Source organism: Pogona vitticeps, chromosome 5 (assembly GCF_051106095.1).
Source record: "Pogona vitticeps strain Pit_001003342236 chromosome 5, PviZW2.1, whole genome shotgun sequence".
Lineage (NCBI taxonomy): Eukaryota > Metazoa > Chordata > Lepidosauria > Squamata > Agamidae > Pogona > Pogona vitticeps.
This window is the reverse complement of record NC_135787.1, coordinates 74,862-100,798: the sequence shown is the minus strand read 5'-3', so window position 1 is coordinate 100,798 and position 25,937 is coordinate 74,862. Positions and strand designations below refer to the sequence as shown.

Below are 25,937 nucleotides of genomic sequence, written 5' to 3'. Positions count from 1 at the left end.
AGATGTCATTTGCCATATGAGCAGTTTCTAAGAAATAAAAAAAACTGCAGCAGAAAAAAAGGATGTTTTTCATGAATCAAAGCCATTAAGAAGCCAGTTAAGAGATGAGGGCTACCCTGACCATGTGATAGAAAAGAACCTCACCGAGGCCATCCATTCTGCATGCACTGACCTCTTAAAAATGTAAGAATCTGTAAATCAAGTTAGCTGTGGTTTGATTTCCTAACACATTACCAGCAAATCACAAGTCTGCACCAGAAAGAAAGAAATCTGCACCATACTGTTCAAAATGCATGGTTATCAGCGTGTCTTGTTTTGATACGTGATCAATTTTCTCCTGGATACTCGCATAAAAAGTTCCAATTTCTTCCAGTCCACTTGTGGTTACATCCCTTTCAGGGCTTTCATATCCACCTGACCTCCTTTGACTTCCATTTCTTCCGTAGTGTCCCTCCAGACCTCACCTTTCTCCTTGGCTGCTGTCTCCCTTCTCTCTTCCTCCTCCTCCTCCTCCTTTCCCCTCTCTGGAGCCTCCCTCCCTCTTATCCTCCTTTAGGGGTCCTCACTCCTTCTCCCCCTCTGCCTCTCCCCCCACATCTGACAGAGCTCCCACTTTCACGATAGCGAGATGGGGGGGGGAATCTTCCATGGCCAAGGGGAGGCGAGGCGACCCACCAGCAGGGATAGGAATGTCCTCGCCCTCTTCCTCACATCTGTCCTCAGGACGCTGCCCTGATTTCAAAACCACCACCACCCAGATACCCAGACTGGCCTGAAGGGATCCTCTGAGGCCACCCCACCCCCACAAGAGATTCTCCCAACTCATGCCAACGGAAGAGGGAGCAGCAGATGCCCTGACAGCTGTGGCAATGGTGGGATGCAGAAAGCAGCCGGTCCCACCCCAGCACCCCTCTCCTCGCCCAAACTTCTGGGAAGGGGTCATCAGTTGGACCTTCCCCCCGACCGGCCTTGTGTCCATGTCTTGCCTTCCCACAGAACTGGCTGTACGTAGCATCTGACACAGAAGTGACCCAGGTCAACACTTCCAGCTGTGCCACATATAAGACCTGCCAGGACTGTATCCTTTCCAGGGATCCGGCCTGTGCCTGGAACAGGCAGCTGGAGGCTTGCTGGGACCACCACAGCCAGGCTGGGTAAGTGATCTAGGGAGGATCTGAATGTTTTGCCTGCCTGTCCAGAGCCGGGCTGCCAGCGAGGGCACCCTGGGAATGGCCCAGGGCCTCTGTCTGCAGACGGTTTGCGGGTGCCTCTTGGAAGCCCTGGGAGGATCAGGTTTGAGATGGAGCACCCCCTGGTGGGCATTAGGCTGGCTGCAGGCAGGAGGGAGCGTCAGTCATTTCCCCTGCCTGGCAGCTTTTCTCTTTCTGTTCTCAGGCTCATCCAGGACATTGCATCTGTACAGGTGCCTGCATTGTGCCCCTTGGAGAACACAGGTAGGTGTGTGTGTGTGAGAGAGAGAGAGAAAGAGAGAGAGAGATCCAAGGGACTTTTTTGCCACTTAAGTGCTGCCTTGGGGTCTTCCTTGACTTGGGGTCTTCCTTTACTTAGCTGCAGTGCCCTTGGGATGGGCTCCAGGTAAATTGGGGATCTAGAAGGACACGAGCCAGGAAGCTGACAAGTTGCCAGAGATGAGAGGGAAGTCTAGGCCCCCTGTTATCTGTGCTTCGGTCTTGAAGGTGAAGGAGAAGGTGAACTTGCCTGCAGCCCAAAGACCGATCGGGTGTGACCCTGCAATTGGAGAGACCCCGTTGGAATGGACTCATAAAAGGGACCAATCTCAGGCATATCCTTCATATGCACAGTTCCTGGGAGAGGAGGAGGATCAGGTCCAGAGTTAAGGGGAGAGGGTCTTGTTAGGAATGATGAAGGAGGCTTTGTTTTGTACCAAGTTTTGCAGGAGCCACATATGAGGCCCCTGCACAGAGCTTTTGCTTTCTAGCAATCCAGAACGGAATTTTCTAATGAGGAGATTAAGCTTGGCTCTCACTCCAGAACCAATCTCCATTTGCAACCTACAACTTTGCTTCAGTCACACTGTTTTGTCTTGTTCTATGGGTAAAGCTCATGGCCTGGAGAATGCAGCCTCGCCAGGAGCGTCCCAGCATGTGCTCCACCTAGAGCACTGGTTCCCAGCCTTGTGAAACCCAGGTGTTCTTGGACTGCAGTTCCCAGAAGCTTTCACCACTAGCTCGGATGGCTGGGGTTTCTGGGGGTTGCCTTCCAAGAACACCTGGGCTAACCAAGGTTGAGGCCCACCGCTATAGATGAATCCATAGTGGGTGGGGAGCTTAGCTGCGCCAAAGGGCCATTCCTTGTGATGTCAAAGGTAGGGGTTATCTCCCGGGCAGAGCTCCTCCTAGAGGGAGGACAGAGGCCAGCACTCCCAGCTGGCACACCCACCTACCCACCCATTACGTTCTGGTTGAATCTCGGGTCGCTTGAATGGTGACGGTGAGTGACCTTTTGTCTTCTTCCTGGCAGAGACGGCCCTTATGGTTGAAGTACCTGCCCTGCTTTCTGCCCGGGTGGTCCTGCCTTGCAGCCCTCAGTCCACCTGGTCCAGGTGCGAGTGGCAGTGGCCTTCCCAGGACCCTTCAGCCTACGTCTTGCGTAGCGACAGCATAGAATTCACAGTGGCAGCGTCCACGTTGGGGAAATACACATGCCGGTGTACAGAGTCTGGTGCGGGCAGGGTAGTGGCAGCCTACCGCGTGGTGAATGCCAGGGGGAAATCCTTGGAGCGCAGCTACACCGTCCTGGTGGGAATCCTCTGCTTTGTGCTGGGGGTCATAGTCAGCAGCGGCTGCCTCCTCCTGCAAGAGCGGCGGCGACGGGAGCGCCTCCAGCAGGAGCTCATCTGCCGTGAACGGAATGGCTTGGATCTCATGCAGTCCACCACCACGAGCTGCAGCCACGAGCCACAGACCCCCAGCTCCCCTGAAGATGAGCGACACCCGCTGGCCACAGCCAGCAAGAACGGCGCCCTGAATGGTTACCCTCATCATCTCTACATCAACGAGCTGGACACCACAGAGCAAGCCCGCATCTACCTGACAGGGGTCCCCTTGGCCAAGTGCGATGAGACCTCCATCTAGAAGAGGGACTGCCTGCTGCTCCCAGCTGCAAGCGCCCAAGGGGCATGCCCCCCTGGCAAGGGGAGAGTTGCGCCCGTGGCACTGCATCAATACAGTCCGGCCACAGGAGACGTTCACTTGGGCGTAGGGCATAGCTCTGTGCTGGAGCCGCTGCGGGAACCTAGGGCACTCTGATGGGACCAGTAAATCGCACTTAGAAGAGGCCTAAGGGCCTCTCCTGCAGCTCTGCCCTGCTTCTTGGAGGCCAGAGGCGTAGAGCTGTGCAGAAAGGCATGGGTCTTGTGAAAGGGGCCCAGCAGTGGCTTCCAGGAGTGAGACAGTTGTTTTGAGGAGTGTACTTGCAACCATTTGTGGTTCCCTGAAACCATGCTGCTGCTGTATTTGCTGTTGCTGCTGCTGCTGCTCCTCAGCTAGTTTCTCAAATAGGTGCCAGAACAAATGAGCTCCCATGGAGCCCAGATGTACAAAAGGGACTGGCCCATTTCCTGGGATTTAGACCTGTTTGGTATGATGTGCCAAAGTAGCAGGGAAGGGCTGATGCCCAGGCTGAGACGATGCTCAGATGCAGGAGGGCAGCACCAGGAATGTTCCCTGAGAAAGGTGGGAGGCTGACCAGGCACCTCCCCTATGTCCACCTCCATTTCAGTTCTCAATTCTGCAGCTACGCTTTGGACAGAAGCTGCTCCCCATTTCCTGGCATATGCCGGCTGCCTGAGAAATAGGAAGGTAGCTGTGCCTGTTCCACTGCCCCAGAAGAAGCACTTCAGAAGAGCCACCCCACCACCACCACTCACGAGGCATCGATTCTGTTCTTTCTAGCCTTGGGATGGGGCCAACTCGATGTTTCCACTCCTTTCCCCTCCCTCCCACCTTGTATCCTGGCTCTCACCCATACCTCTTCTTCCCCACCCCCCACCCCAATGTCTTGTGGGGTATCTGCTCCCCAAGAAGCAGTGCCAGGGGTCACCTAACTGTAAAACGGGTGTTGCGTCCTTCTATTGTTGTATTTTTGTTGTTGAAGTTCTTGAATTTGTGACTTATTAAAAAAAAGATAGCTTGAAAAAGACTTGGCATGGCGCCTCCCCGTGGCCTTTGCAGGTGTGTTGACATGCTTGCTCCCTTCCTGTGTATTCTTCTTGTTATCAGCAAAGAATGCAAAAAGAAGTTCCCATAGTCAAAAGAAACATTCAGCTGGCTGATGAAAGGAAGGAATACTTCAAATTGTTCAGGGCAGGTGACAAGCAAGACTAAAGGGTGACAGAAATAGGGTCGGATGTAATTTTTCAGGGATTATCACATAGAGGCAAAAGAACTGTTTCAACAATCTGTTCACAGAAGCAGAAAAAAGCAACAAAACAGGAAAAACAAGTAATTTATTCTCTAAGACCCAATAAATCAAATGGAAATTTAAACCTAGATTAGGAATGCAGAAAGACCAACAGGGAAACATCCTATCAGACCAGGAAAAATAAAGAGAAGGTGGAAATAATATACTGAAGAACTATACAAGAGTGATAAATTCCTTTGAATAAGAATCCTGTGATGAAGAACTTGCAGGTTTAATAAGGGAAGTGACAGTTGCTCCCAAAGCACTTAGAAGAAATAAATCACCAGGTGTAGATCCATTTCAAGCTATAGAGACTGAATCTATCAAAATCCTAACAATACGCCAACAAATATAGAAAACAGAACAATGGTCCCCACACTAGAAAAGTGCAAAAGTGTATTCCAGTTGCCAAGAAAGGAGACACCAAGGGGTTCAGTAAATATAGGATGATACCATTTATTTATCATGCAAGCAATGTAATGTTCAAGTAGAATTCTGGGAGAGAGGTACCAAAAACCATATTGCAAATATAATTGGCCACTGGAGTGTATCAAATAATTCTAGAAGACATCAGTCTGTGCTTTACAAACTTACAACAAAGCCTATTAATATGTGGATCTGGAGAAAGCATGGATTGTTCCAAAAGACATGGGTGCCTTAACATTTGATTGTCAAAATGCATAACCTATACTTTGGGTAAGAAGGTACTGTTATAAAACAATATGGAGAAACATGATAGTTTCCCATAGACAAAAGGATCATAGAATCATAGAAAAGTGTAGTTGGAAGGGGCCCAGAAAGCCGTCAAGTCCAACCCCCTGCTCAACGCATACCTGCCAGGATACCTTACCTCCGCCAGTGTTGGAGAACTCACCAACTCCGGAGGTAATTGGTTCCACTGTCGTACTGCTCTAACAGGATGTTTTTCTTGATATTCAACCACAACCTGGCTTCCTTTAACTTCAGCCCATTGTTGCGTGTCCTGCATTCCAGGACGATCCAGAACAGATCCTGTACCTCTTCTGTATGACAGCCTTTCAAATATTTGAAAAGTGCTGTCGTATCACCCCTGTCTTCTTTTCTCAAGGCTAAACATGCCCAGTTCTTTCAACCTTTCCTCATAAGGCTTGGTTTCCAGCCCCCTGTTCATCCTTGCTGCCCTCCTCTGTACTTGTTCCAATTTGTTAGCATCCTTCTTGAAATGTGGTGTCCAGAACTGGACACAATACAAAAGGTGAGGCCTAACCAGTGCTGAATAGAGAGGGACCAGCACCTCACAGGAATTGGTAACTATACTTCTATTAATGCAGCCTAGAATAGCATTAGTCTTTTTTTTTTGTAGCCACATCACGCTGCTGGCTCATATTTAGCTTGCAATCTACGACAATTCCAGGATCCTTTCCCCTCTGTGTTTTCTGTGCCAGGTATCCCCCATCTTCCCCCACACACACCCACACACACACTGTGGTGAACAAATTACAACGCTCACATAGTTAACTCCCTAAAAAGCTGTCAGCCTTGTAGTTTGTTCACCACAGGGCCTCACCCAATGGGGGCCTATTACTACCCACCCCCAAACACTGTTCAGATTTTTCATGTGGCCCCCTATAGAAATTAATTGCCCACCCCTGGTCCAAACGGAGATTGCAACCATGTAATCAGAGGAAGACGGAGGCTCAGAGGGCAGCAATGAAGGAACTGGAAAAGCTTACGTGTAAGGATGTATCAGTGGACACTTAATGCAAAGATCATCCACAAGCTTGTATGATCACCATGTAAGGTGTGAAAGCTAGACAGAAGCTGACAGGAGGGAAAATGGATCTCTTTAAAAAGAAAACGATGGTGTTTTGTAAAAGGTACGTGGTGGCGCTGTGGGCTAAACCGCAGAAGCCTGTGCTGCAGGGTCAGAAGACCAGCAGTCGTAAGATCGAATCCACGCAACAGAGTGCGCTCCCGTCGCTTTGTCCCAGCTCCTCGCCAACCTAGCAGTTCGAAAGCATCCAAATGCGAGTAGATAAATAGGTACCATCTCGGTGGGAAGGTAAAAACGGCGTTCCCTAGTCACGCTGGCCACGGGGCAACGGAAACTGTCTTCGGACAGGTGCTGGCTCTACAGCTTGAATAGCGGGATGAGCACCGCCCCCTAAAGTGGAACACGACTGGACTGAAAATGTCAAGGGGAACCTTTACCTTTATCTTTTTATGGTGTTTTGTGGATACCCTGGAGGATTACCAAAAAGGGATTTCTTTATGCAATCAAAGCTGAACACTCAGTAGAAACAAACTGGAGGGGACGCAAAAAGACAAAACCTGAGGATGCCAGTCTTTACCCACTTTCTGAGAAGACTCCCTGGAAAAGAATAAGGTTAAGAAAATCCGAAGACTTTGGGTCCCTACACCAGGATTCCCAACAGTTACTCAAACAGTCTTTTAAGTTTGTGGAGGCGACCCATTTCCCCCACCCTCCTCGCCCTTCCCTCTTCCTTGATGCCGAAGCTGCTGCTGCCGCCCCCCTTCCCCCCCCCGACGACTCTCCCTCCCAGTGAAGCAGACGGGGAGAGGGCCCCGGGACAAGCGAAGGCACTCGGACAGGGTTAACCTGCGGGACTCGCTGCCACAGGATGCGGCGACTGCGCGAGACTGGGACGGGTCGTGGAAAGAAGTCCCCGCCGCGGATCTTAGGGTCTTGTTAAGACCGGGGACGTTTTATCCGACGGGGCCCGTGGCCGCCCCTGGTCCTCAAGGCCGGTGGCGAGACTCCCTGCAGGGGCCTCCGAATCCCACTTCCGGAGGAGAAAGAGCGGCAGGACCTGGCGGGCCGCAGAGGGCGCTGCTCTCCCGGACCTTCCCGCTTCCGGGGATTCTGAGTCCCTTCCTGAGAAAGTCTCGTCGTGTCCCTGATCGAACACTTCCATTTCCGGCATTCGCACGACGGGCGGAAGCGGAAGTACAAGGAAACGGCAAAGAACGTCGTTCTCCTCGTCTCTGTGACAGGAAATGGAGGAGAGGCGGAAAAAGGCGCTGCGGAGGGGGGGAAGATGACCTTCGACACGGTTCCAGCCGCCAATCACGCAGCCGAAGACGGCCCCCTGCCAAACTCAGCCAATCGGCTCGCTTCAGGGCCGGGCTTTTAGAACACCATTCGATTCCAGTAGATCAACGAGCAAGGGGCGGACCGGGTGCTTCTAATTGTAGCCAATGGGAAGCACGAATATAATTCCTGAGGGGGCGGGGGGCGCGAGGACGGTGGCACGGCGTCCGTTACCTAGGCGACTGTTTGAACTTGACCAGGAGCGTTGGGAAAGGGGCCAGCGACGTCGACCCGCGGAACTCACGGCCACGACTAGCTTGGGCGCGACCGGGGCCTGCCTCTTTTCCCCACCCTGGGGAGCTGGAGGGGGGGGGGACATCCGCTCATGGCCCACCGTCGGCTGGCCGAGGCCCTCCGCCTCTCGCGCGACCCCGCCGCGGGGCGACCCCGCCAACCCCTTGAGCGGAGGCGGCCCTCGGCCGAGCTCGACCCCCTCCCCGCCCCCGTCCCCGTCCCGGTGCCCGTGCGCGGCCGCCGCCGCCGCCGCACCCTGAGCGCCCCTCGGCGGGCCCGGCTCAGCCACGACGCCAGCGGCATCTTCAGCCTGGCCTTCGCCGCCGGCGGGGGTTGCGTGGCCGCCGGTTTCGGTAACGGGGCGGTCCAGGTGAGGCGGGGGCGGGATGGGAGGACAGGGACCGGCTGGCCGGCCGGGCGGAGGGCGACCCCCATCTTGCCCGGAGCGCCGAGGGAGGCCCGGCCGAGCCCCTCAGGCCCCTCCGGTCTCTCCTTCCAGCTGGCGGACGCGGCGACGGGCGCCCCGGGAGCCTCCCTGCTCCCCCGGTCGCGGGCGCGCCAGGCCGCCACGGCCCTGGCCTTCCACCGGGCGCAGCCGGGGCTGCTGCTGGCCGCGGGCGCCGACGGCACCCTCACCGTGTACGACCTGCTCGCCCACCGCCCGGCCTCTTCGTGGACAGGTGTGCGGCCGCCCGCCCAGGCGGGAGGGAAGGAAGGAGGGAGGGGCGGAAGGACGGAAAGAGCCCTTCGCGGGGGAACCCCCACCCCCACCCCAGCCGCCGCCGCCGCGCGCGCTCCGTCCCTCCCCCGGGGTCGTGACGGCTGTTCCCTCTCGTCTCGTCCCGGTCCTGCAGAGGAGGAGAACGAGATCCACGCGCTGGACTTCTGCCGGGACGGCAGCGCCTTCGCCACGGCGGGCAAAGACCGGCACGTCCGGCTCTACGACAGTCACACGACCCAAGTGAGGAGCGGCCGGGGCGGCGGCGGAGGAGGAGGAGGAGGGCGGCCCCCCCACCCCGACCCCCCCCCCCCCACTCCCATCCCCGGCCGGCCCTTCGCCACCGCGCTCTCTCTGCCTGCGCAGCTTTTCCAGGTCTTCGAGCCGCCGGACTTCATGGCCGGGGACGAGTTCGGCCCGCTCAGCGGCCACTCCAGGCGGATCTTCGCGTTGCGCTTCCACCCCACGGAGCTGCACCTCTTTCTGACCGGCGGGTGGGACAACTCGGTCAAGGTGAGCGGCCCCGGCAAGAGCCTTCTTGCCCGGCGGGCCCAGGCTGCGAGCGAGCCGGCGGACGGGCGGGCGGGCGGGCGGGCGGCGGAACCCTCACCCGGGGGACCGGCCGGGACCGGCTGACGCCTTCCTCCTCTGGGTGCCCCCTAGGTGTGGGACAAGCGTGTGCCTAAGGGGGCGCGGAGCGCGATCAGCGGGCCCCACATCTGCGGCCCCGGGATTGATGCCAAGGTGAGAAGAAGGGAGGCGGGCGGTCCAGGGCTGGAGGCCGAAGAGGGAGGCCAAGCCCGGTGCGCTGGCTCGTTCTGCCTTCGGAGACCGCCCGGGGGGAAAGGGAGCCCCTACGGCGGCTTCTCGCTCTTTTCTCTCCGGGCCCAGCCGCTGCCTCCAGGCCGCCCCTGAGCAGGGACACGAGGGGAGGGGAGGGGGGATGGCCGCCGGGGGAGGGACGGGGGCAGGCGGCCCCGTCGCCCTGAGAGGGGCACCAAGCCCTCTTACCCACCTACCCACTCACCCCGTCCCATGTGGGAGGCGTGTGTGGCTTGGGCTGGAGGGGCGCCTCCTTAGGGCGGCTCTGTTAAAGCTGGCCGGGGTTGGGCCAGGGGTGCACAGGCTCCCCTGCCTGGTAGGAACAACCTTCTGGGTGAACAAGCCCTGCTGCTGAGCCAGCTTGTGAACACTGCAACCACACTGGCATGAGCCAGGGACAAGGTGGGCTGCCCTGATGTGGCCCTTCCTCTGGCGGCCGGCCGGCATCCCTCCTTTGTTTTGGGTTTGACCAGGGAGACCTTGTCCTGACGGGCTCCTGGGTGCCCCGCAATGCCCTCCAGCTCTGGGACCTGCGCACGTCACGGCTGTGTCAGAACCTGCCGTTCCCAGGAAGCTCCGCCCAGGGAGAATTCCTCTACTCAGCCCGGTTCTGCGCTGAAGACATGGTGGTGGCTGGGGGCAGTGGTTCCTGTGGGGCCACCGTTATCCACATGGACACAAGTCAGGTAAGGGGGACCAGCAAGATCCAGGAGCCAAACTGTAGGAGTGTGTGAAGGATCACTAGCCTCTAAATGGGGGGGGGGGGCTTCCAGAGCAACAAAGGGAAAGGGGTCTTCCTTACCTTGGAAGGACAAAGCTCTGGAGCTGCCAAGGAATGGAACCTGCCTTCCTCTGTCTGGGGCTGAGATGGGGGACTCATCCAGGCTAGGCCCTGGAGAGACCTGCCTTCGGGTCCCTTTTTTGTTCTTGTGGCTCCCTGGGCAAGCGAGGGTCTGTCGTCAGCTGCCACACACCCCCATGAAGTCCAAAGGAGAGGGAGGGGAGGCATGGGAATGCCCCCGAGCTTGGAGGAGTGAGGTGAGGGTGTCTGTGCCGTGGGCGCAGAAGAACTTTCTGCAAGCCAAGAGGGTGCTGTGCCCCAGATGGGGATGGGGCTCCTTGCTGGGCTGCCATACTGCCCGGGAAGCCTGCCATTCCCTGTGGTTCGGTGGGTGGCTGCCCCCCAGCCAATGGCTTCTTCTTCCCGCGCCCAACAGGTAGTTGGGGAAATCTTGCTGAACCCCAACAAGCCGGTTCATGTGGTGGCAGTGGCACCCGGAGGATTCTGCGTGGCCGTTGCTGGGGCAGGAGGAAACCTCCACCTGGCTGAGCTCCACTGACCATATACGGGGTTCCTCCCTGCTCTTGGAAACTGAAACACTGAGGAGACAGAAGGCAGGAGCAGCCCTACCTCAGCTGCCACGCATCATCACTGTCCCCACTCCGTCTCCCTTAGGTGGATTGGCCCATTGCCTTGATTGCTTTTCTGACCCACCAAGAGAGACTTGTACTGCCTCATCTTCCTCCCCCTTCAGTTGTGTATTTTTGTTGCTTCATCGGCTGCCTAGGCTTTTCCCCAGCCCATGACAGCTTCAAGAGCAAAAGCCTGGCCTGGGGGCCTGCAGAACAGATGCTGCCCATTACTTTAGAACTGTGTAATAAATGTTCCTTCACTTGGAGAGACTGTTGCCCAGATCCATAAATGAAGTATGGGGTGGGTAGTGTCGGCAAGCGAACAAAGTGTCTGCTTATGCTGGAGACGCTGCGTGTCCTTGGGTAGTCGCAGCGCCTCAGGTAGCTGGATCTGGATCTGTATGACCCAGGGGTAGGCTTTGGGCCACAGCCATTGGGCAGTTTCTGCCTGCCTGCAGGCCTTGCCTGAGGGTGTTGAAGGTGCTGTGTGGCAAGGGTGATTCTGAGCGGCAGGCAAAGAGCCTTGGCCTGTCCAGATGGCTCATCTGATAGTCCGCAGGCAGCCAGAACCCTCTCTTGCTCTCTTCCCTGCCCAGCCATCATCTCCTTCTCCGGAGTTAAAGAGGCAGGAGGAAAGCTGCACTGCCTCGTGACGCACAGCGTCCTATATTGGAGAAACTGAAGTGACTCCGGCGGGTAGAGGTACTGTTTTATTTTTAAACTGGTATATCTAGCTTGTAACTTCAAGCAGTCTGTAAGGAAACATTAAATCCACATTTTGAACTCTACCATATCTTCACAGACCGTCCAATTTATGAAGGCTGGCTTTAGCCAGGCAGCTGGACTTTGGGGGCAGGTGGGGAGGACTGGTGTCCTGTGGCATCCTCTGTCACTGCAGGGCCACGCCAGCTGGCTGGTGATTTTCAGGTGCCCTCACTCTGAATGACGCCTTGGCATGCCCTGCTGTACCCTCACCAGCACCTTCAAACAAAACCAGAGGCCATCTGGACAACACCTTAGATGAGGCAGGAGCGGGGCCCAAAGGTTGGTGCACTTTAAATCCCAGTAACTCCCCCAGCCAGGGTCAGTTAAGTCAGATGGTACCAGTTGTACTCTAACTACAGCCCAAATCAGCGCTCCTGGGACTGTAATAAAAGCTGAGGGGTGTGTGCTATTCTTTGGCTGGAAAGGCTCCTCCGGCCCTCTTGCCCCTCCTTTGATCTCCCCCCCCCCTTGCCCACCTGCAGGAGCCGCCCACCTGCGGCCGGTAGCCAAGCGGGGAGGAGAGTTCAGCCGTCTCTGGTGAAGAGTGCAGTGCCTTTCGGTGATTACAAAAAAAGGCTTGGAAACCCCCCCTTTTTTAAAGGGGTGGGGGTGGGGTGGGCGCTACATCCCCCAACACACCCTTTGAGGGGCTGCCTGTACCCCAGAGTACTCTGTCTCAGGAGGGGCCCCCTCTACCCTTACACACGCTCAACCAGCACTAGCTAGTTACCTCTCTTGAGTAAACATCACTGGAAGCCGTTGCCCATTGAAAGGCCATGAGGCAGCTTTCTCAAGTTCTGTTAGTGGTATTTGATCCATAAAGTTTTGTTTATCAAGTGCAACGACAGAGGCATGGTGGAGCTAAGCCCCTGCCCAAGCACGCAAGATACTGGTTCATGAGGATGTGGCCAAAACCTCGCCGCAGTCAAAGACAGTAGAGTGGGGGGACACGAGTTACAGAACCTGACACCTTTTGGTGCTGGAGCGTGCCAAGCAGAGTGCGCAACTTCTGGGCAGTCGTATCTGTCCTAAGTGGATGTATCAGTCCAGTGAAGAACCGAACAAAACATCAAGTCAGGATCAGTCTTCGTTTCTGTTCCTTCTGGAGAACTATAGTCGTGATATTGGTGGCAGCAGCAGCAGATGATAATGATGATGATGCCCTTGGCGTCTCCTGCTTACTCAGTAGCCCTGAGGCTGAAGGGGACAGCTGTAGGGCTTCTCCTTCTGGAAATAAGGAAACACTTGCCAGGCACGGGAACCGTTGGCAAGAGAGGAGAGCGGCTATGGTTCATTTGCAAAGCCACCCAGGTCTCCTGTCTATTCCTGGAGCAAAACATGTCCGATGTTCCCCACTCCCAGACTGACAGCATGCCAGTTAGCACACTGCATCGCCAGGTATGTGTTGTCACACTTCCCTCGGAGGCTGACAAAAACCGATCCCAGGAGGAAAACGAGCAGTGCTGCTGGTGGGGGTGGGGGTCCCGCTTCAAGGAGGCCACAGGGGGGGCAGGCAGGACCCTGGGGTGCATTTCCTTGGCCAAGAGTCTTTCCTAAACTTCCCTCCCTACCTTTAGGGTCGATTGTCCCCCCGGCTCAGGTGGTCCCCTTGGGGCACAGGGCTTGGCTTCCTTTCGGCGCTGGTGCTCCTCCTGGAAGAGGAACTCTTGGGTGCAGCCTCTGGTGAAAGCCCCTGGTCTTGGTCTCCGGGTTCGCAAGACGGGTTACCTGCAGTGGACCAAAACATATCCCTTTTCCATTAGCCTCCCCCGGGCCCTCCTGTGGGCGGGTGTGTGGTGCCCTCCCCCTTGCCTCTCCCCCGTATGGAGCTGGGACATTTCTGCACAGCAGTCTGGCTGAGTGCACAGTACCTCTCTGGAGGAGTGGTCGCCTGGATCGCCTGGGGCTTTGCATGCCAAGGAAATCAGTCCCTTCCAGCCTCGGTGGTCCTTCTGGCCATGGGGATTCTGGCCGCAACAGTAGTAGCGGGCTGGATGCCCGGCTTTCCCATTCACCGGGCTGTTTCTCTGGGAAAGGGAAGCAGAGGTAAGGTTGGGTTTCCAGCTCCCCCCACCCCTGCTTTGCTGCTTTTGTGCAGAAAGCGACCCATCTCTGTCTCCGCCAATCTGTAACTCAGTACATCAGTGAATCAGGCCCAATCTCTCTTGCTGTGTGCAGCCCTGGGATAGGAGAGAAGGCAACCTAGCAAGCAAATTCCCAGATACATTACTTTCTTTGCTATTTGAATGTTTGTATTTCAGATGAGCTGACTTTCTTGTTTTTGGGTTAAATTTCTAGTTAAGAATTTCGTCTTCTCTCTATTGAAAGCTCAGCTGCTTCACTGGTCATTCTGCTTCATGTCAGCATTCTGTTACCACGGATAGCATTGCTGAACTGTACTCCTCCTCTTAGAACTATTGTTTACTTTCTTTAAACAGTATCTGAACAGGTGTAGCTTGAGGGATTAGGGCACTTGGCTGTGCAGCCAGAAGCTGAAAGTTCAAATTCCTAAAAGTCTTCCTATGAAACAGTTTGCAGTATGTGTGCGCGTCTCATGGAGTTATGTGTCCTTCCCCCTATTACGTGCCTTCGGAAGCCTGCACAGTCCCAGTATGTCATCAGAAGGAGGGGCTAGGAAACCCCTCTGGAGTGTTTTATAGCTAGGAAATCCTAGGAGTGTTGCAGCAGATCACAAGTGACCTCACAACACTGGACTATTGCTCAAAAACACCAACACAGTTTATCAAGATTATAAAAACATTGACTGGTATTGTATAACATACAAATGTTAACCAAAAACATTAATATTTGTTAAATACTGACGCAGATGTATGCTGTTCCTAATAGTGCCACTTTTTGTATCTCTGATTGTGTTATTTCTGAGATCTGCAACTGCTTATAATACTGTGTGAAATTTCTTGATATTGTCCCCAAAGTCCCAATGACTGTGGGGACTACTGAAGTGTGTTTCTTCCAGAGGCGAGATGCTTCGATGGCCAGGTCTCTGTACTTTGTTAGTTTTTCCAGTTCTTTATATTCAACTCTGGCATCCACCGGTTTTCCAATGTCAATGATCCAGACTTTTCTTCGTTCTGTTACTACTATATCTGGTGTGTTATGTTCAAGGTGCCTATCCATTTGGATCTGGAAATCCCACAAGATATTGACACCTTTTCTACCAGGGTTTTGGGGGGCTAGCATGTTATATATTTACCATAATTGGCAATGCACTCATATTGCCACTCTATCATGTCCACTTTTGTAATCTGTGCAGTCTTTGGACATCCGCAGATGAGGTGTGACTCAGTTTCATCTTTTTCTTGGCAGAGTCAACATTTGCTATTAGCACTCATTCCTTGGATCTTAGCTTTCATCACGTTGGTTTGGAGTGCCTGTTCTTGTGCAGCAAAAATCCAGCCTTTGGTTTCTTACTTGGGGTCCCAGTGAGTGATGGGGAAGATGAGGTCCACCCCCAGCTGAAGGAAAAGCCTTTGTGCTTAGCCAGTGGGCAAGGATCAGTTGGCGTCTTTCAGAGAACAAAGATGAAGCTGGATTGTGCTTTCCTAGCCAGAAGGGCTTCCTACAACAGCCTCCACCAAAGGAAGATCCAGCCGAGCAAAAGTGTTAATTTGGGGGTGTAATGTACTGGATAGAGCAATGGATTATGACTCTGGAGAACAGGGTTCGAATTCTGTTTGGCCATGAAAACTCACTGGCAGAGGACAACTGGCAATACTTGAACGGAATATCTTACTTGCCTGACAACTCTGTTAGGGTCCCTATAAGTTGGTTTTGACATGATGGCACAAAACGCACACATACAGTCAAGAGGAAGGTGTGATTCAGAATGCCCTGAACGGAGCCATGGTTAAAAGCAACCTAGGGCTTTCCAGATTGATCGTTTCCACACTGTTATCCTTAACCCTCCCAATCTCATTTGATCGTAGAATGGTCTGTGGGAGTGTTTCCCCCTCCAGATGTTCTTCCCCTGCAACGTCCATCATCCCCTAGCCAGCCATGGCTCATAGGAGTTGCTGAAGTCATCTGAAGGTGGGGCAGCCGGTTGGGAGAGTCTGGATTATATGATACTAAACACAATGCAATTTGATAATAAATGTATGAACCAGGTAAGATGCAAAAACCCTTGGGATAGAAAAACATTTTCGCAGGGTGACAAATATAACCGAAAATGTCCAGGTCAGCTTCCTTGGTGGGGGAGGGAGGAGGAGACATAAAAAAATAACTGAAATGCTACAGCCAACTAACCCCCTGGAATGGATTATAGAAGAGTAGGCAGTTTTCAGGCCGGAAGTTATATAATGCTGCCCCCCCCCTCACCCGCCACCCCTTTGCAGATTTTTATCAGCTCACCACAGGGGTGTTTTAATACTCCTTGTTGCTGCTCTGCTAAAGGGAGGGGAGTAACCTTCTGCCTCCTCACCCCCACCCACCCCGCCCAAGGGTCAGGGCAGGTGCGCACACAGTCCCTCACCTCCACCGCGGCTCTCAGTGTCTTGGCCATCCTTCTCACCAGCTCCAGCTAACCTGTAGGCAGAGAGTCAGACCATGAGCCTCTTCCTCCTCCACCACCACCACCACCTCTTCCTCCTCCTGGTTCTAGCTCAGGGAGCCCATGTCAGTGCCGACCACATCCGCCTGGCATAGGGAACTTATTACAGCCAGAACTTGGGTAGGATGCCTTCCCCACCACCCCCACCACCGCACAGCAGAGCCTGCTTGAGGTGAGAGCCATGGCTGCCACACATCACGCAAGGAACTTTCTACTTCTGTGTGGCACACTGGGTGCAGCTTTCAGGTTCACTAGCATGCCCCCCTCCCCCCCACCCCCCCAATGGTCTGCTCAGTTTGTGTTGATTAAGGCATTATTTCCAAGTCCTGGGGCTGCCCCTTTGCTGTTCTTACGGCTCACCTCCGCTTCACAGACAGTTTCTGCAGAACCACCCGGTACGTTTTGGCAAAGCGCACCATGCTTCGATCAGGGCTCGATTCCATCTCCTGGAAAACTAGAAAATAAAGGAACAGACTACAAAACAGAATCTGGCACAAACCCCTGTCCATTACAGGGATGCTGCTGAGCCCATCAGAAGGGGCAGCACAACCCCTACAGAAAAACCTGGAATGGGGAGGGTCACTGACCAGCCACCTCCCCGGTCTTCTTCCTCCCATGGCATCACCCGCCTGCTCCAGATCCCCTTCGGGTGCAAGAGCCACAGGGGGCAGGCCCCTCCTTCAAGCAGGGGTCTGCTACGGCTGGCTGCTGCATTCCAAGGAACGGGGAGCCTCCCTCACCTTTGTTCAGGTAGACGATGTCCTCCTGTTCCAGGTTTTTTGATAGCTCTGAGCTGTAATAGTTGAGAGTGCAACCTATGGGGGTGGTGGAATGAACAGCCTCAGGCCCCTTTGCCTCATTTTATTGGTTCCACATTTTACCATATTCTCTAGTAGACCAGGTGGGTGCAATTGGAGGAAATGGAAGGCGAACAAGCACACGACTGGCTGCGGAGGCCAAGCCAGCGCAGAGGCTTCTGGCTGTTCATTTGTTTGTTTTTTCTTGTTTACTGCACTAGCAGGTCACCTTTTTGCCCCCAGTGGGGCTACAACCATAAATAACTCTTATGAGAAAGTGACGTGGGAGATGCTTTGGCTGGAAATGGGCTCAGATTCACGTGGGACATGTATAGGAATGGGAAGGGAAGGGCAAACTACCAAGGAAGGATACAAATGCGCTGCACACATTTGAGGAGACAAGATTAGGAATGCTCCAGCCTGAAATGAGTTCAGATTCACCAGTGAAAATAAAAATGACAACAACAACAAAAGGAATTAAAACAGCAAATACAGTATAGGAAGCATTCACGTTATTAATGCAACCCAAATAAAGTGACTTGCATTTAAAAATTAAATGGTTATTTCCCCCAAATATGTAGAATTTTGTGTGAATACCACTAACACATTGAATCAAATACATTGCTGGTGCTCTCTGCACGGAAAATGTGTTGCATTAGCTCATGCAGATTACAGAAATCAGTCTTGTGAGAGAAGGCCGGGGTTTTTCCTTCCTGATCTTTATCATCATGTTTGACTTTCATTTCCCGCCCTTCTTTATTCCATTATTATAAAGCTGGAATTCTTGAGATCTCTCCTTCTCCCTCATGCTTATGGCCACTCTAAGGGCCACCTTTCTTGCCACCTTTCTAAGTAATTTGTTTTAAATGTGCGTTTTTAAAAAATTAAATTTAATTACCATGTTTCCCCGAAAATAAGACAGAGTCTTCTATTAATTTTTGCTCCAAAACCACATTAGGGCTTATTTTCAGGGGATAATTTTTTCATGTACAATGATCTACATTTATTCAAATACAGTCGTCTCATCTTCTTCTGGTTGCTGCACAAAGGTGGAAGGCGGGGTTTCGCTTAATTGGGGCTTAGCTTGGGGGTGGAGCTTATATTACGAGCATTCAAGAAAAACGTAGATAAGCACCTGGCAGATATGCTTTGATTGTATTCCTGCACTGAGCAGGCGGTTGGATTTGATGGTCTTGTAGGCCCCTTCCAACTTCACTTTTCTATGATTCTATGAACCTGAAAAATCATACTAGGGCTTATTTTCAGGATAGGGCTTATTTTGGGGGAAACAGGGCATGGAAGTCTGAAAAATGAATTATGAAGTGAGGCTATATATAGGGACATGTATGGACTGAACAGAAACAAACACGGAGACATCAAAAATGCTTTCAGAGGAATAGATGAGGTGGGATTGGAACTCTGAGGAATTAGATAAATTGTTTCTTTTGTTAACACCCAGCAAGAATGGTTCCCGCGGTTTCGTCATGGCAGTGTTATCCTGGCTTTGATGGGAGACACACCATTACACTTTATGTGTCACTCAGAAAAATGAAAACTGTCCAGCAGACAAAGTGCCATGTTAGAAAGTCACCTGTATGCAGACTGGTTCACAAAGACCTGGTGAGTATTTGTTTGCCACAGTTGGTTGCAACTGCATGGGAATTCAAGGGCAGGAAGATGTCTGCAGGTACAGCACAGCAATGACATTTGGATGTACTTAAATGCGGTTGAGATACCCAGTGTGGAGTAGTGACAGACTGGGACCCAGCAGGCCTGTGTTCGAATCCTCACTCAGCCATGAAAGCTCACTGGGGGTGCGGAATGAGTAAAACCACTCCTTCATTGTCTCACCTTGAAAGCGCTGTTAGGCTCACTATAGCTCCCTCACACTATAGCTCCCCACCACCACAGGCCAAGCTGGGCCCGTCTTTGTTGTCCCTCCCCAAGCAGGCAAAGACCTTGCCCTATGGGCAAGCTTTCCCTGAGTAACTGGCTGTCTGAGCAGTGGTTTTTAAAGGGATGGGTGTGCCTTGCTTCTTTGAATGTGTTTTTGGTGTTGCTTTTGGTTACCCTCTTTTAGTGTGGTATCTGATCCTTTTTAGTATTTGTACACCTGCTGTTTTTAGCTTTTAAATTGTCTTTTAACAATGCAAGCCACTTTGAGTCCTTTTAATGAGAAAGGCTGGGTTAAAATATATTTAATAAATAATAAATAAAACAATATATGACTTTTTTCTGACTTGACAGCACATTAACAAATGCTCTTAACAAATGCAGTTAAGAGCAAGAGTCGGCAATACAACATTTGTCAATGATAGAAGATTTTGGTGGTCACTCATTCATAGGGTCATCATGGGTCAGAGGCAAGATCAAGAGCCGTTGCATTTTGCTTTTAAGGTGAGTCCCTTTGAGTAGCTCCAAAAGTCAACCTGTGCATGAGGAATGGATTGGCTGAGATGGGGTAGCCTGAGTTTGGGAAGGGCTGTGCCCCATTTGCCCTATCCACCCCATAGAAACCAACCCATAGAAACCTGCTCTTAAACTGAACAGGAATATGGTGGGGCAAGGGAGATAGGATTTGATTGATTGCACACATGGCTCAATTCAGGCTTTGTACTGAAATGTGACCCTGAATGGAAGCACCTCCAATTGAATTCAACTATTTTGACTTATTCCATAGACCCAAAAATATGTTTCCGGATTGGTTGCATAAAACTAGTGACATGATACTCAGCTTACTAAATGACATTGGAAATCCTGCTCGCAGGTGCCTCAAAATTTTATCCAAGAGCCAAGATTTCCATCCAGAAATTCCACTAATTGAACAAAGGGCAGAAGAGGCACTCTAAGCAGAAAGGAGGAGGGATCAAAATAGGCTCTGATCCAATATCCAAAAGAAGCAAAGCAGCTGTTCTCAGTTTACCGGTGAATCGTGCTGCAGCGTGCCTTATTTCAGTCCGGGGATGATGGAGATATTCCAAGGCCTGGGATATGAAAACATGTATGTTGTCATGGTTGTTTCTCATCTGCAGGGAAAGTGAACAGAGGCATCAGTTACCAGGCCCTACTTGGAGCCTTAGCCATTTGGGAGCAGTTCCAAAACATGGGGGGGGGGGAGAAATGGGGGCAAGGTTTCTGCATGGCCAAGTTGGTGGGTCATCAGGCTGGTTGTTACAGCGGAAACAGGGGGGCCTGGATGGTTCTGGTGCGAATGAGGCCAACAATTCTGGGTAAGCCAAGGAATCTAGAGGGCTACCTGAGCCTACAGAGAGGCCACCTGAGCCGGTTAGGCCAATGGGCCTGGCAAAACAGCAAATGGCTACTGAGCTACTGTTGCATTTAACGAATGGCAGAGCAACTGCTTATTCCCAATGCAATCCTACACATGTTTATTACATACATTACGTTTACTAAGAAATGAGTCTCCACGAGTGCTATGGGTTTTACTCCCATGCGGTTCATCCCCAGGTATAGGCCTGCCACTTCCATATACAGTATTAAACCTGAGAAGAAGCAAGGAAGCGACAGAGTTCCCTAGCCTCAGATTCTGTGCTGGGTCACTTTGATGCCATAACATCCTCGGAAAATGTTGTACCTTTGAAGTGAAACATAAATTTGACCTTCTGTCAACAACATGACATGCATTTAGCATAAAGTACAGGCACTTCCAGAACACTCAGAGCCAGCTTTTCAGATGGCAGTGGGTGGCGCTGAGATATAGAACCCAACAAGGGCACTGATGTGGGTTTCTGATGGGGGGGATTTGCCTATGTAAAGGACAGTGGTTAATTGCCTCAATTCTTTTCACCAGAAGTTCACGAAACACATCCGAGCATCCTTCTTTGTGAACCAGCAGTTCCTCCACTTCAGCCCCTGTGGTATTTGTCTTATGACTCCTGTCTCAACCGATGTGATCCAGGACTCATACATGGATCTCATGAGCTCTTCTCTATCATCTGACCCAGATTTCTAAAATATTCATCAAGGTGTGATCTAGGCCATTCCTGCTGTGACTTTCCCCTCTTTTAAAACTGCCGACACCCAGGCCTTCACTGACCAGATACTTCCAGGCATCCACCAGGCAGCTGTGCAGGTCCTCCCAGGCCATGCTGCGGAACATCAGCTTCAGGTGAGGCCATCCCAGGAAGACACCGCAGTGCAAGAAGGTCAGTTTGCAACTCTGGAAGCACAGGGAGAATATCCGAAGGATGGTTTGAGGCAGGGGGCAAAGGGGCAAGGGGAGAGACAAGAAGAGGGTCTCTGCTGTGCTGGACCCACAGGGCAGCTTTTACCCTCTTTTACTCGAGGGTGGACCGTGGCAAGCATCCCCCCCCATCGGCCCAACTGGACCCCTTGCTTTAAGCCTGCCCACATTCAGCAGCCGCCCCAAGGGGAGCCTACCTCTCCCCACATCTAGATCCTGTTCCTGCTCCGCATTAGAACCGGCAACCTGATTGGTAGAGAGCGTTCATTAAAAAGAAGGGTCAGGCCCTTGTTTGAGCTTTTCTCCTGTGTGAGGTCCGGAGAGTCCTTCAGGGGAGGGCATTTCATCCTCATTTTTCCTTTTGCCCCCTTAAACTGAGGGGACAGAACGGGTGGCCTTCATGTGTTGCTAGAGCGTTACTGCCACCATTACTTTCAAACTGCTGTGCTCCCTAGAGCTGATGGGAACTGTAATCTGACAGAATCTGCTCCCATTGCTTCTTTAAACTGTGCAGTGCCATGGAGTCTTAGAGGATTCCACCAACCCCAAAATCCAGCCCCTAGTTTTGCTGATCCTCAGCAGAGCACAGGGTTCATGGTGTATCATAGGACTGAAGAACATGAGTGCCTACTCTACTGAACCAGAAACATTTGCCTGGTGACAAGAGTCCGTTCAAGGCACGAAGGGGTGTCTTATGCTCCCACCCTCAATCCGTGTCTGTGGCCTTGTGAGCAATCTTGGACCCCACCATTCCCTCCTGAATGGAAACAGTAAAACTGCTTGAGGTTATCAAATGGTTGGAGCCAGTAATGGCTAGTGAGCAGGGGGAGGGGGGGATTTCCTTCAAAATGTGGGGGTGAGTCAGCCCCACCTCCCAGTCCATGAGCGCCCCATGGTGTCCGGGGCTGCCCCGGGCAGGGAGGGACGTGGACCAGCCAAGGCTTTGCAACTTCTGTGGCAATCAGGTAATGTTTCCAGAAGAACGGGCAAGTGGCGGTCCTCCTTTTTCTGCCAGCCCATGCCAACCTGGACATTACCTCCTGCCCAATTCCTAGCCTCCTTGGAAAGGGACTTTCTGCCTGGAAGAAGCCTCCCCCACGTGCACTGTGGAAGGCAGAGGCCCCCAGAGGCCGAGCCCCTTAAGAGAGCTGACACCAAGCTAGAGCCGACAGCCACTTCTCCTATCGTGGTCTGGCCTGACAGGCAGGAGGAGCAGCTCTCCGTGCTTCCAGAGACAAGCCTTTCCCAGCCCCACATTGCTGAGGGCTGGGCTGGGGCTAGGAGGGTCTGCATACAAGGGTGTGGGGCAACCCTTCCCAGAGGGGCAGGCAGAACAACGGGGACTTGCCAGAGCAACCCGGACATCCTGGTCTTTCAAGTGTAGCAGCAGTGGGAGCAGGCTGTACTCGACCTCCTTCCTCAGGACGGCCTTGTCGGCTTCCTTGGCTCTCACCACCAGCTGCCCAAACAAGGAGAAGGCGCTCGCCCGGACGACGGCTCTTTCCTAAGGACAAACATGCACACAGCAAGAAGCACAGGGGAAGCCCGTGAAAAGCCAAAAGCCACGGCCAAGCCTGGAGGGCTCTGGCCCTTGTCCTGCTCACCATCCGGGAGGGAAGGAAGAGAGGAAGCCCAGACCACCCTCTCTGCCTGTCTCCCTTCGTTCTGAAATCCAGATGGCCACATCGGTCAAAAAAACTAATTTCTTAGAGTGCTTGTGAAGCTTCATTATTCTGATTTCAGCAATTATTCAGCATTTGAATTTTGAAAATTTTCAAATGCCACTTTAATACACAGTAAAGCAATAGTTCTAAACTGAAGTATGAACTCACTCTGTTGCACATGTTTACACACATATCTCTAAAAGATCTTGCACATAACAACTACCACCTAGGTTTATGTTGATTTCTCAGACCCCATGGAATAGACCTCTGGTCTCTTTCACTATTGTGAAATAGTGGTCCTTTCTTTCACCAGTTTTCACTCATCCGTCATGTGACTTTAATCCAGCATTTCTGCATATAAATTGGGTAGACAGTGAGACAAACTACAAAGGTGCTTTGTCAAAAGAAAACTATTCTCTTTCTCCGTGTTCTATCCTAAGGGCAACCTTTTAACCAGAGTATACTGTAGGTTACACAACAGGACAATCCAGTGTTGTGGCACATCCACAACATTTCTAGAACAACTTCGAGCACAGGTTGCTGTCCTCTGAAGATGCCGGCCACAGAGACTGGCGAAACGTTAGGAAAAACAACCAACACGGCCAAAGAGCACGAAAAACCCACAACAACCATTCGATCTTGATTTCTAGTCCTTGATGTGGCTCAGCACATCAAGAAGTGTACAGCAACTGAAAAAAGCTCACACTTAAAGAAGTCTGCTAGTCTGAAAGATGCCACATGGTCATTCTTGGTTTTGATTTGATTATACATACTGGGAAAGGCTAAATTGGCTCCTTCATAGAAAACTTCTTGCCAAGGCTTTCTGGGGAAAGGAGGGTAAGCGGACCCTGCTTCAAAGTGGAAGAAGGATGGATGGAAAGTGACAGCCCATCCTAGGTTGGAAGTGGAGGATGCATCGTAAAGAGCAAAAGTACCACAGAAATGTCAGACTGGAGAACACATGTAAAGATGGCACCTATTTCATGCATGAATGCAGGGAAGTTGAAAGAACTTTTCTGTCCCTTCTCAGTGTGAGCAGATGCACGGCCATTTCAGTGGTGGCACCCTGGCTTTGGAAATTCCAGGACCCCTCACCTATTATGCCACCTCATGTCTATTTGATACCATGCAGAAATTAAGAGAACGAAATTACCTTGGGGCTTTTCCAAACTTACAGAGAGAAAAGAAGAAGGAAAATTCCTTCAGCCACTCAGAAGGCTTTGGAAACAGCCCCACTCCTGCCCAGGCTTCTGATGCCCCTTTTTGCCCTTCAGCCATGGAGCAACGGAGGCCCCAAGGGAGATGAAGGCCTCCTTCATCTTTGTCGCCCCATCATGCTGGCTCATGATACCCCGGGCCTGGGAGTCACCGGGGATAACGGTCTTTCCCCAGCTGCTGTGGGAAGCGACCTAGTGGCCTTCAGGGCCCTGAGTCTGAGGCGGTGGGACATTCCTGTGCTTCCTGAGGTCCTCACGTCATAAACTTACATCCTCAAAAAAAGATCGGACGTTGAGAGCAAGGTCCACACAGAGGGGCCCGACCCCCTGCCCATCCATCTCATAGACGGCAGTCCTGATGCTCTCGAGCCCCTCAAGCACGTGCCCTTCCTGCCCGCTGAACACGGACTCCATCAGTGCTGGCAGCTGATCACGCAGGAGCTTCACCTGAGCAAGAGAGAGAGGGAAGGAAGGAAGGATTGGAGGAGAGGGGAGCAGGTCCAAGCGGGCCGAGCTGCTCGTAGGAGTTTGGGAAGAACCTAGCGGTCCCGTTCCGTGGAGGAGGTGCCCCTCCCAGGCCAGCCTGGGGCCTCTCCCTGGGCCCAGAGAGCAGGGGTCACGTTCACCTCTCTCACAGAACGGGTCCTTCAACCATCTTAACCCACATGGTGGTTCTCACAACCTCAGGGCAACCTCTTCCTGAAGGAATCCCAGGGCTCTACAGCACAGGGATGTCCATGTCTATGGAGAGGTACCTCCCAAGGAGCAGGTCCAAGCAGGTCGAGTTGTTCCTGGGAGCAGGACCGCAGCCGGCCAAGTGAGGCCCAGCTGGGAGCCCTTGTCAGCACATGGCCTTCCCCTGTTGGCACCGAGGCGCCTTGGTCAGCCCTTCCTGCTCAAATGGGGAGTCGAGGCACCTCCTTGGTTGGTCAGGACTCCTTGGCCCCCTAAAACCCTTACTGTACCTTCTCTTGCTGGAAAACGAAACTGCAGAGCCCTTTCACACAGAGGTCCTTGATGACCGGGTTGGAGGCTGCCATGCCTTCCTGAAGATGCTCCTTGAGGTTGAACCGGTTCATCATCTTGACAGCAGAGGGACTCTTGAGGAACTAAAGGGGAAAGGCCAGCAAAATCACCTGGAGTGTACTGGGGCCTCCCTCCCCCCACTCTTGCCCAAAGGTTGCCTTTGGGCTAGAAGGCTCCCTCCTAGTTGTGAATGGAGAGTCCACAGGAAACTCAAGAGGGAGAAAGCAGCCTGGCCCTAGCACTCGCCCGGACCCCAACTGTCACCCTGAGGAGATTTGTGAAGCAGAGGCCAAGGAAACCCTCCCCCAGCCGGGGCTGAGCCAAGCAGCTCCTCCCTTATGGGTCCTACCCACTGACACGAGAGGCACTCTGCCTTTCCTACTGGAGTTGATGGAGATCCACTGTAACTGGATGCCACGTATAGCTGTATCTCCAATGAAATTATCAAACCATCACTTCAAGCCACTTGTATTGGGGACAGTAATGGCATCTTGTGACAGCGGAGGCCAGAGGCAGCTGGGCACTCTGAGAAGAAGTGATTCCTTTGGCCGGTCCTGAGTCGCCTCCCCTTCAGATTCACTGAAGGATCCTTTGGTACCTGGAGCTACAAGGGTAGGAGGAATGCCTTGGTCTCTTCACGCCAGACATCCATGTACATATCCCTAACTTCATTGGCTTCTTTCTTCAACACTGGAGCCCCAAATGCAGTAAAATTTCTTGAGAAGGAAGAAGGGCTCCAGAGCCTGGGCCCCTCTGCTTCCTCCTCCACCCCCACCCCCATTTTGCTCTTTTCTCATCTCTATGGCATTCTTTTTTGGGGATGCTTTGATAAGAACGACAAGTAGTCCGTGCTGCAGAAGCGTCTAAGCTCATTACAATATGGGTTGTTCTGATGGTTGTGTCTTCCCTTCTTCCTTTGCTCTCCTTCCTTTGGCACTTATTTTGCAACACAGATGGATTCTTTTTCATGGCA

At 52.6% G+C, this 25,937-nt stretch overlaps 3 protein-coding genes across 7 annotated transcripts in view; 2 read left to right on the top strand and 1 right to left on the bottom strand.

Moving 5' to 3' along the window:
* SEMA4F (ssemaphorin 4F) overlaps positions 1-4,180 on the top strand; it is a 29,317-nt gene extending 25,137 nt beyond the window's left edge. For both annotated transcript variants that reach the window (XM_078394406.1, XM_078394405.1), the window contains 3 exons: positions 997-1,154; positions 1,396-1,454; positions 2,503-4,180. In XM_078394406.1, coding sequence (XP_078250532.1) covers positions 997-1,154; positions 1,396-1,454; positions 2,503-3,116 — 831 coding nt within the window. In that variant the 3' untranslated portion in view covers positions 3,117-4,180. The remainder of the gene's footprint in view (positions 1-996; positions 1,155-1,395; positions 1,455-2,502) is intronic.
* A 3,256-nt stretch (positions 4,181-7,436) lies between these two features.
* Positions 7,437-11,509, top strand: LOC140707683 (uncharacterized). 4 transcript variants are annotated; one of them, XM_073002270.2, is made up of 7 exons: positions 7,438-8,138; positions 8,268-8,448; positions 8,623-8,729; positions 8,853-8,999; positions 9,150-9,230; positions 9,782-9,994; positions 10,765-11,509. In XM_073002270.2, exons 1-7 carry the CDS (start codon positions 7,860-7,862, stop codon positions 11,008-11,010), a joined length of 1,254 nt encoding a protein of 417 aa, XP_072858371.2. In that variant the 5' UTR covers positions 7,438-7,859; the 3' UTR covers positions 11,011-11,509. The 4 variants fall into 4 exon arrangements, with proteins under 4 accessions (XP_072858369.2, XP_072858371.2, XP_072858372.2 ...); XM_073002268.2 differs by having other exon boundaries at positions 7,437-8,448; XM_073002271.2 differs by having other exon boundaries at positions 7,440-8,448; positions 11,318-11,509.
* Positions 11,419-25,020, bottom strand: LOC110079835 (maestro heat-like repeat family member 5). The gene is made up of 11 exons (XM_078376645.1): positions 24,904-25,020; positions 24,209-24,385; positions 22,406-22,561; positions 20,911-21,033; positions 19,777-19,879; positions 16,797-16,871; positions 16,417-16,510; positions 15,979-16,031; positions 13,358-13,513; positions 13,058-13,214; positions 11,419-12,713 (listed from the first exon to the last, which is right to left on the bottom strand). The coding sequence occupies exons 1-10, from the start codon at positions 25,018-25,020 to the stop codon at positions 13,060-13,062; spliced, it is 1,209 nt and encodes a 402-aa protein (XP_078232771.1). The 3' UTR covers positions 11,419-12,713; positions 13,058-13,059.
* Positions 25,021-25,937: the final 917 nt, after the last annotated feature.

Coding starts and splice junctions, on each gene's coding strand:
- LOC140707683 (XM_073002268.2), top strand. CDS start 7,860: ATGGCCCACCGTCGGCTGGCCGAGGCCCTCCGCCTCTCGCGCGACCCC. Junction 8,449..8,622: donor CCCGGCCTCTTCGTGGACAG/GTGTGCGGCCGC, acceptor CCGGTCCTGCAG/AGGAGGAGAACGAGATCCAC. Junction 9,000..9,149: donor GGTGGGACAACTCGGTCAAG/GTGAGCGGCCCC, acceptor GGTGCCCCCTAG/GTGTGGGACAAGCGTGTGCC.
- LOC110079835 (XM_078376645.1), bottom strand. CDS start 25,020: ATGATGAACCGGTTCAACCTCAAGGAGCATCTTCAGGAAGGCATGGCA. Junction 19,880..20,910: donor TGGATGCCTGGAAGTATCTG/GTCAGTGAAGGC, acceptor CTTTCCCTGCAG/ATGAGAAACAACCATGACAA. Junction 16,511..16,796: donor CATCGTCTACCTGAACAAAG/GTGAGGGAGGCT, acceptor TTTATTTTCTAG/TTTTCCAGGAGATGGAATCG.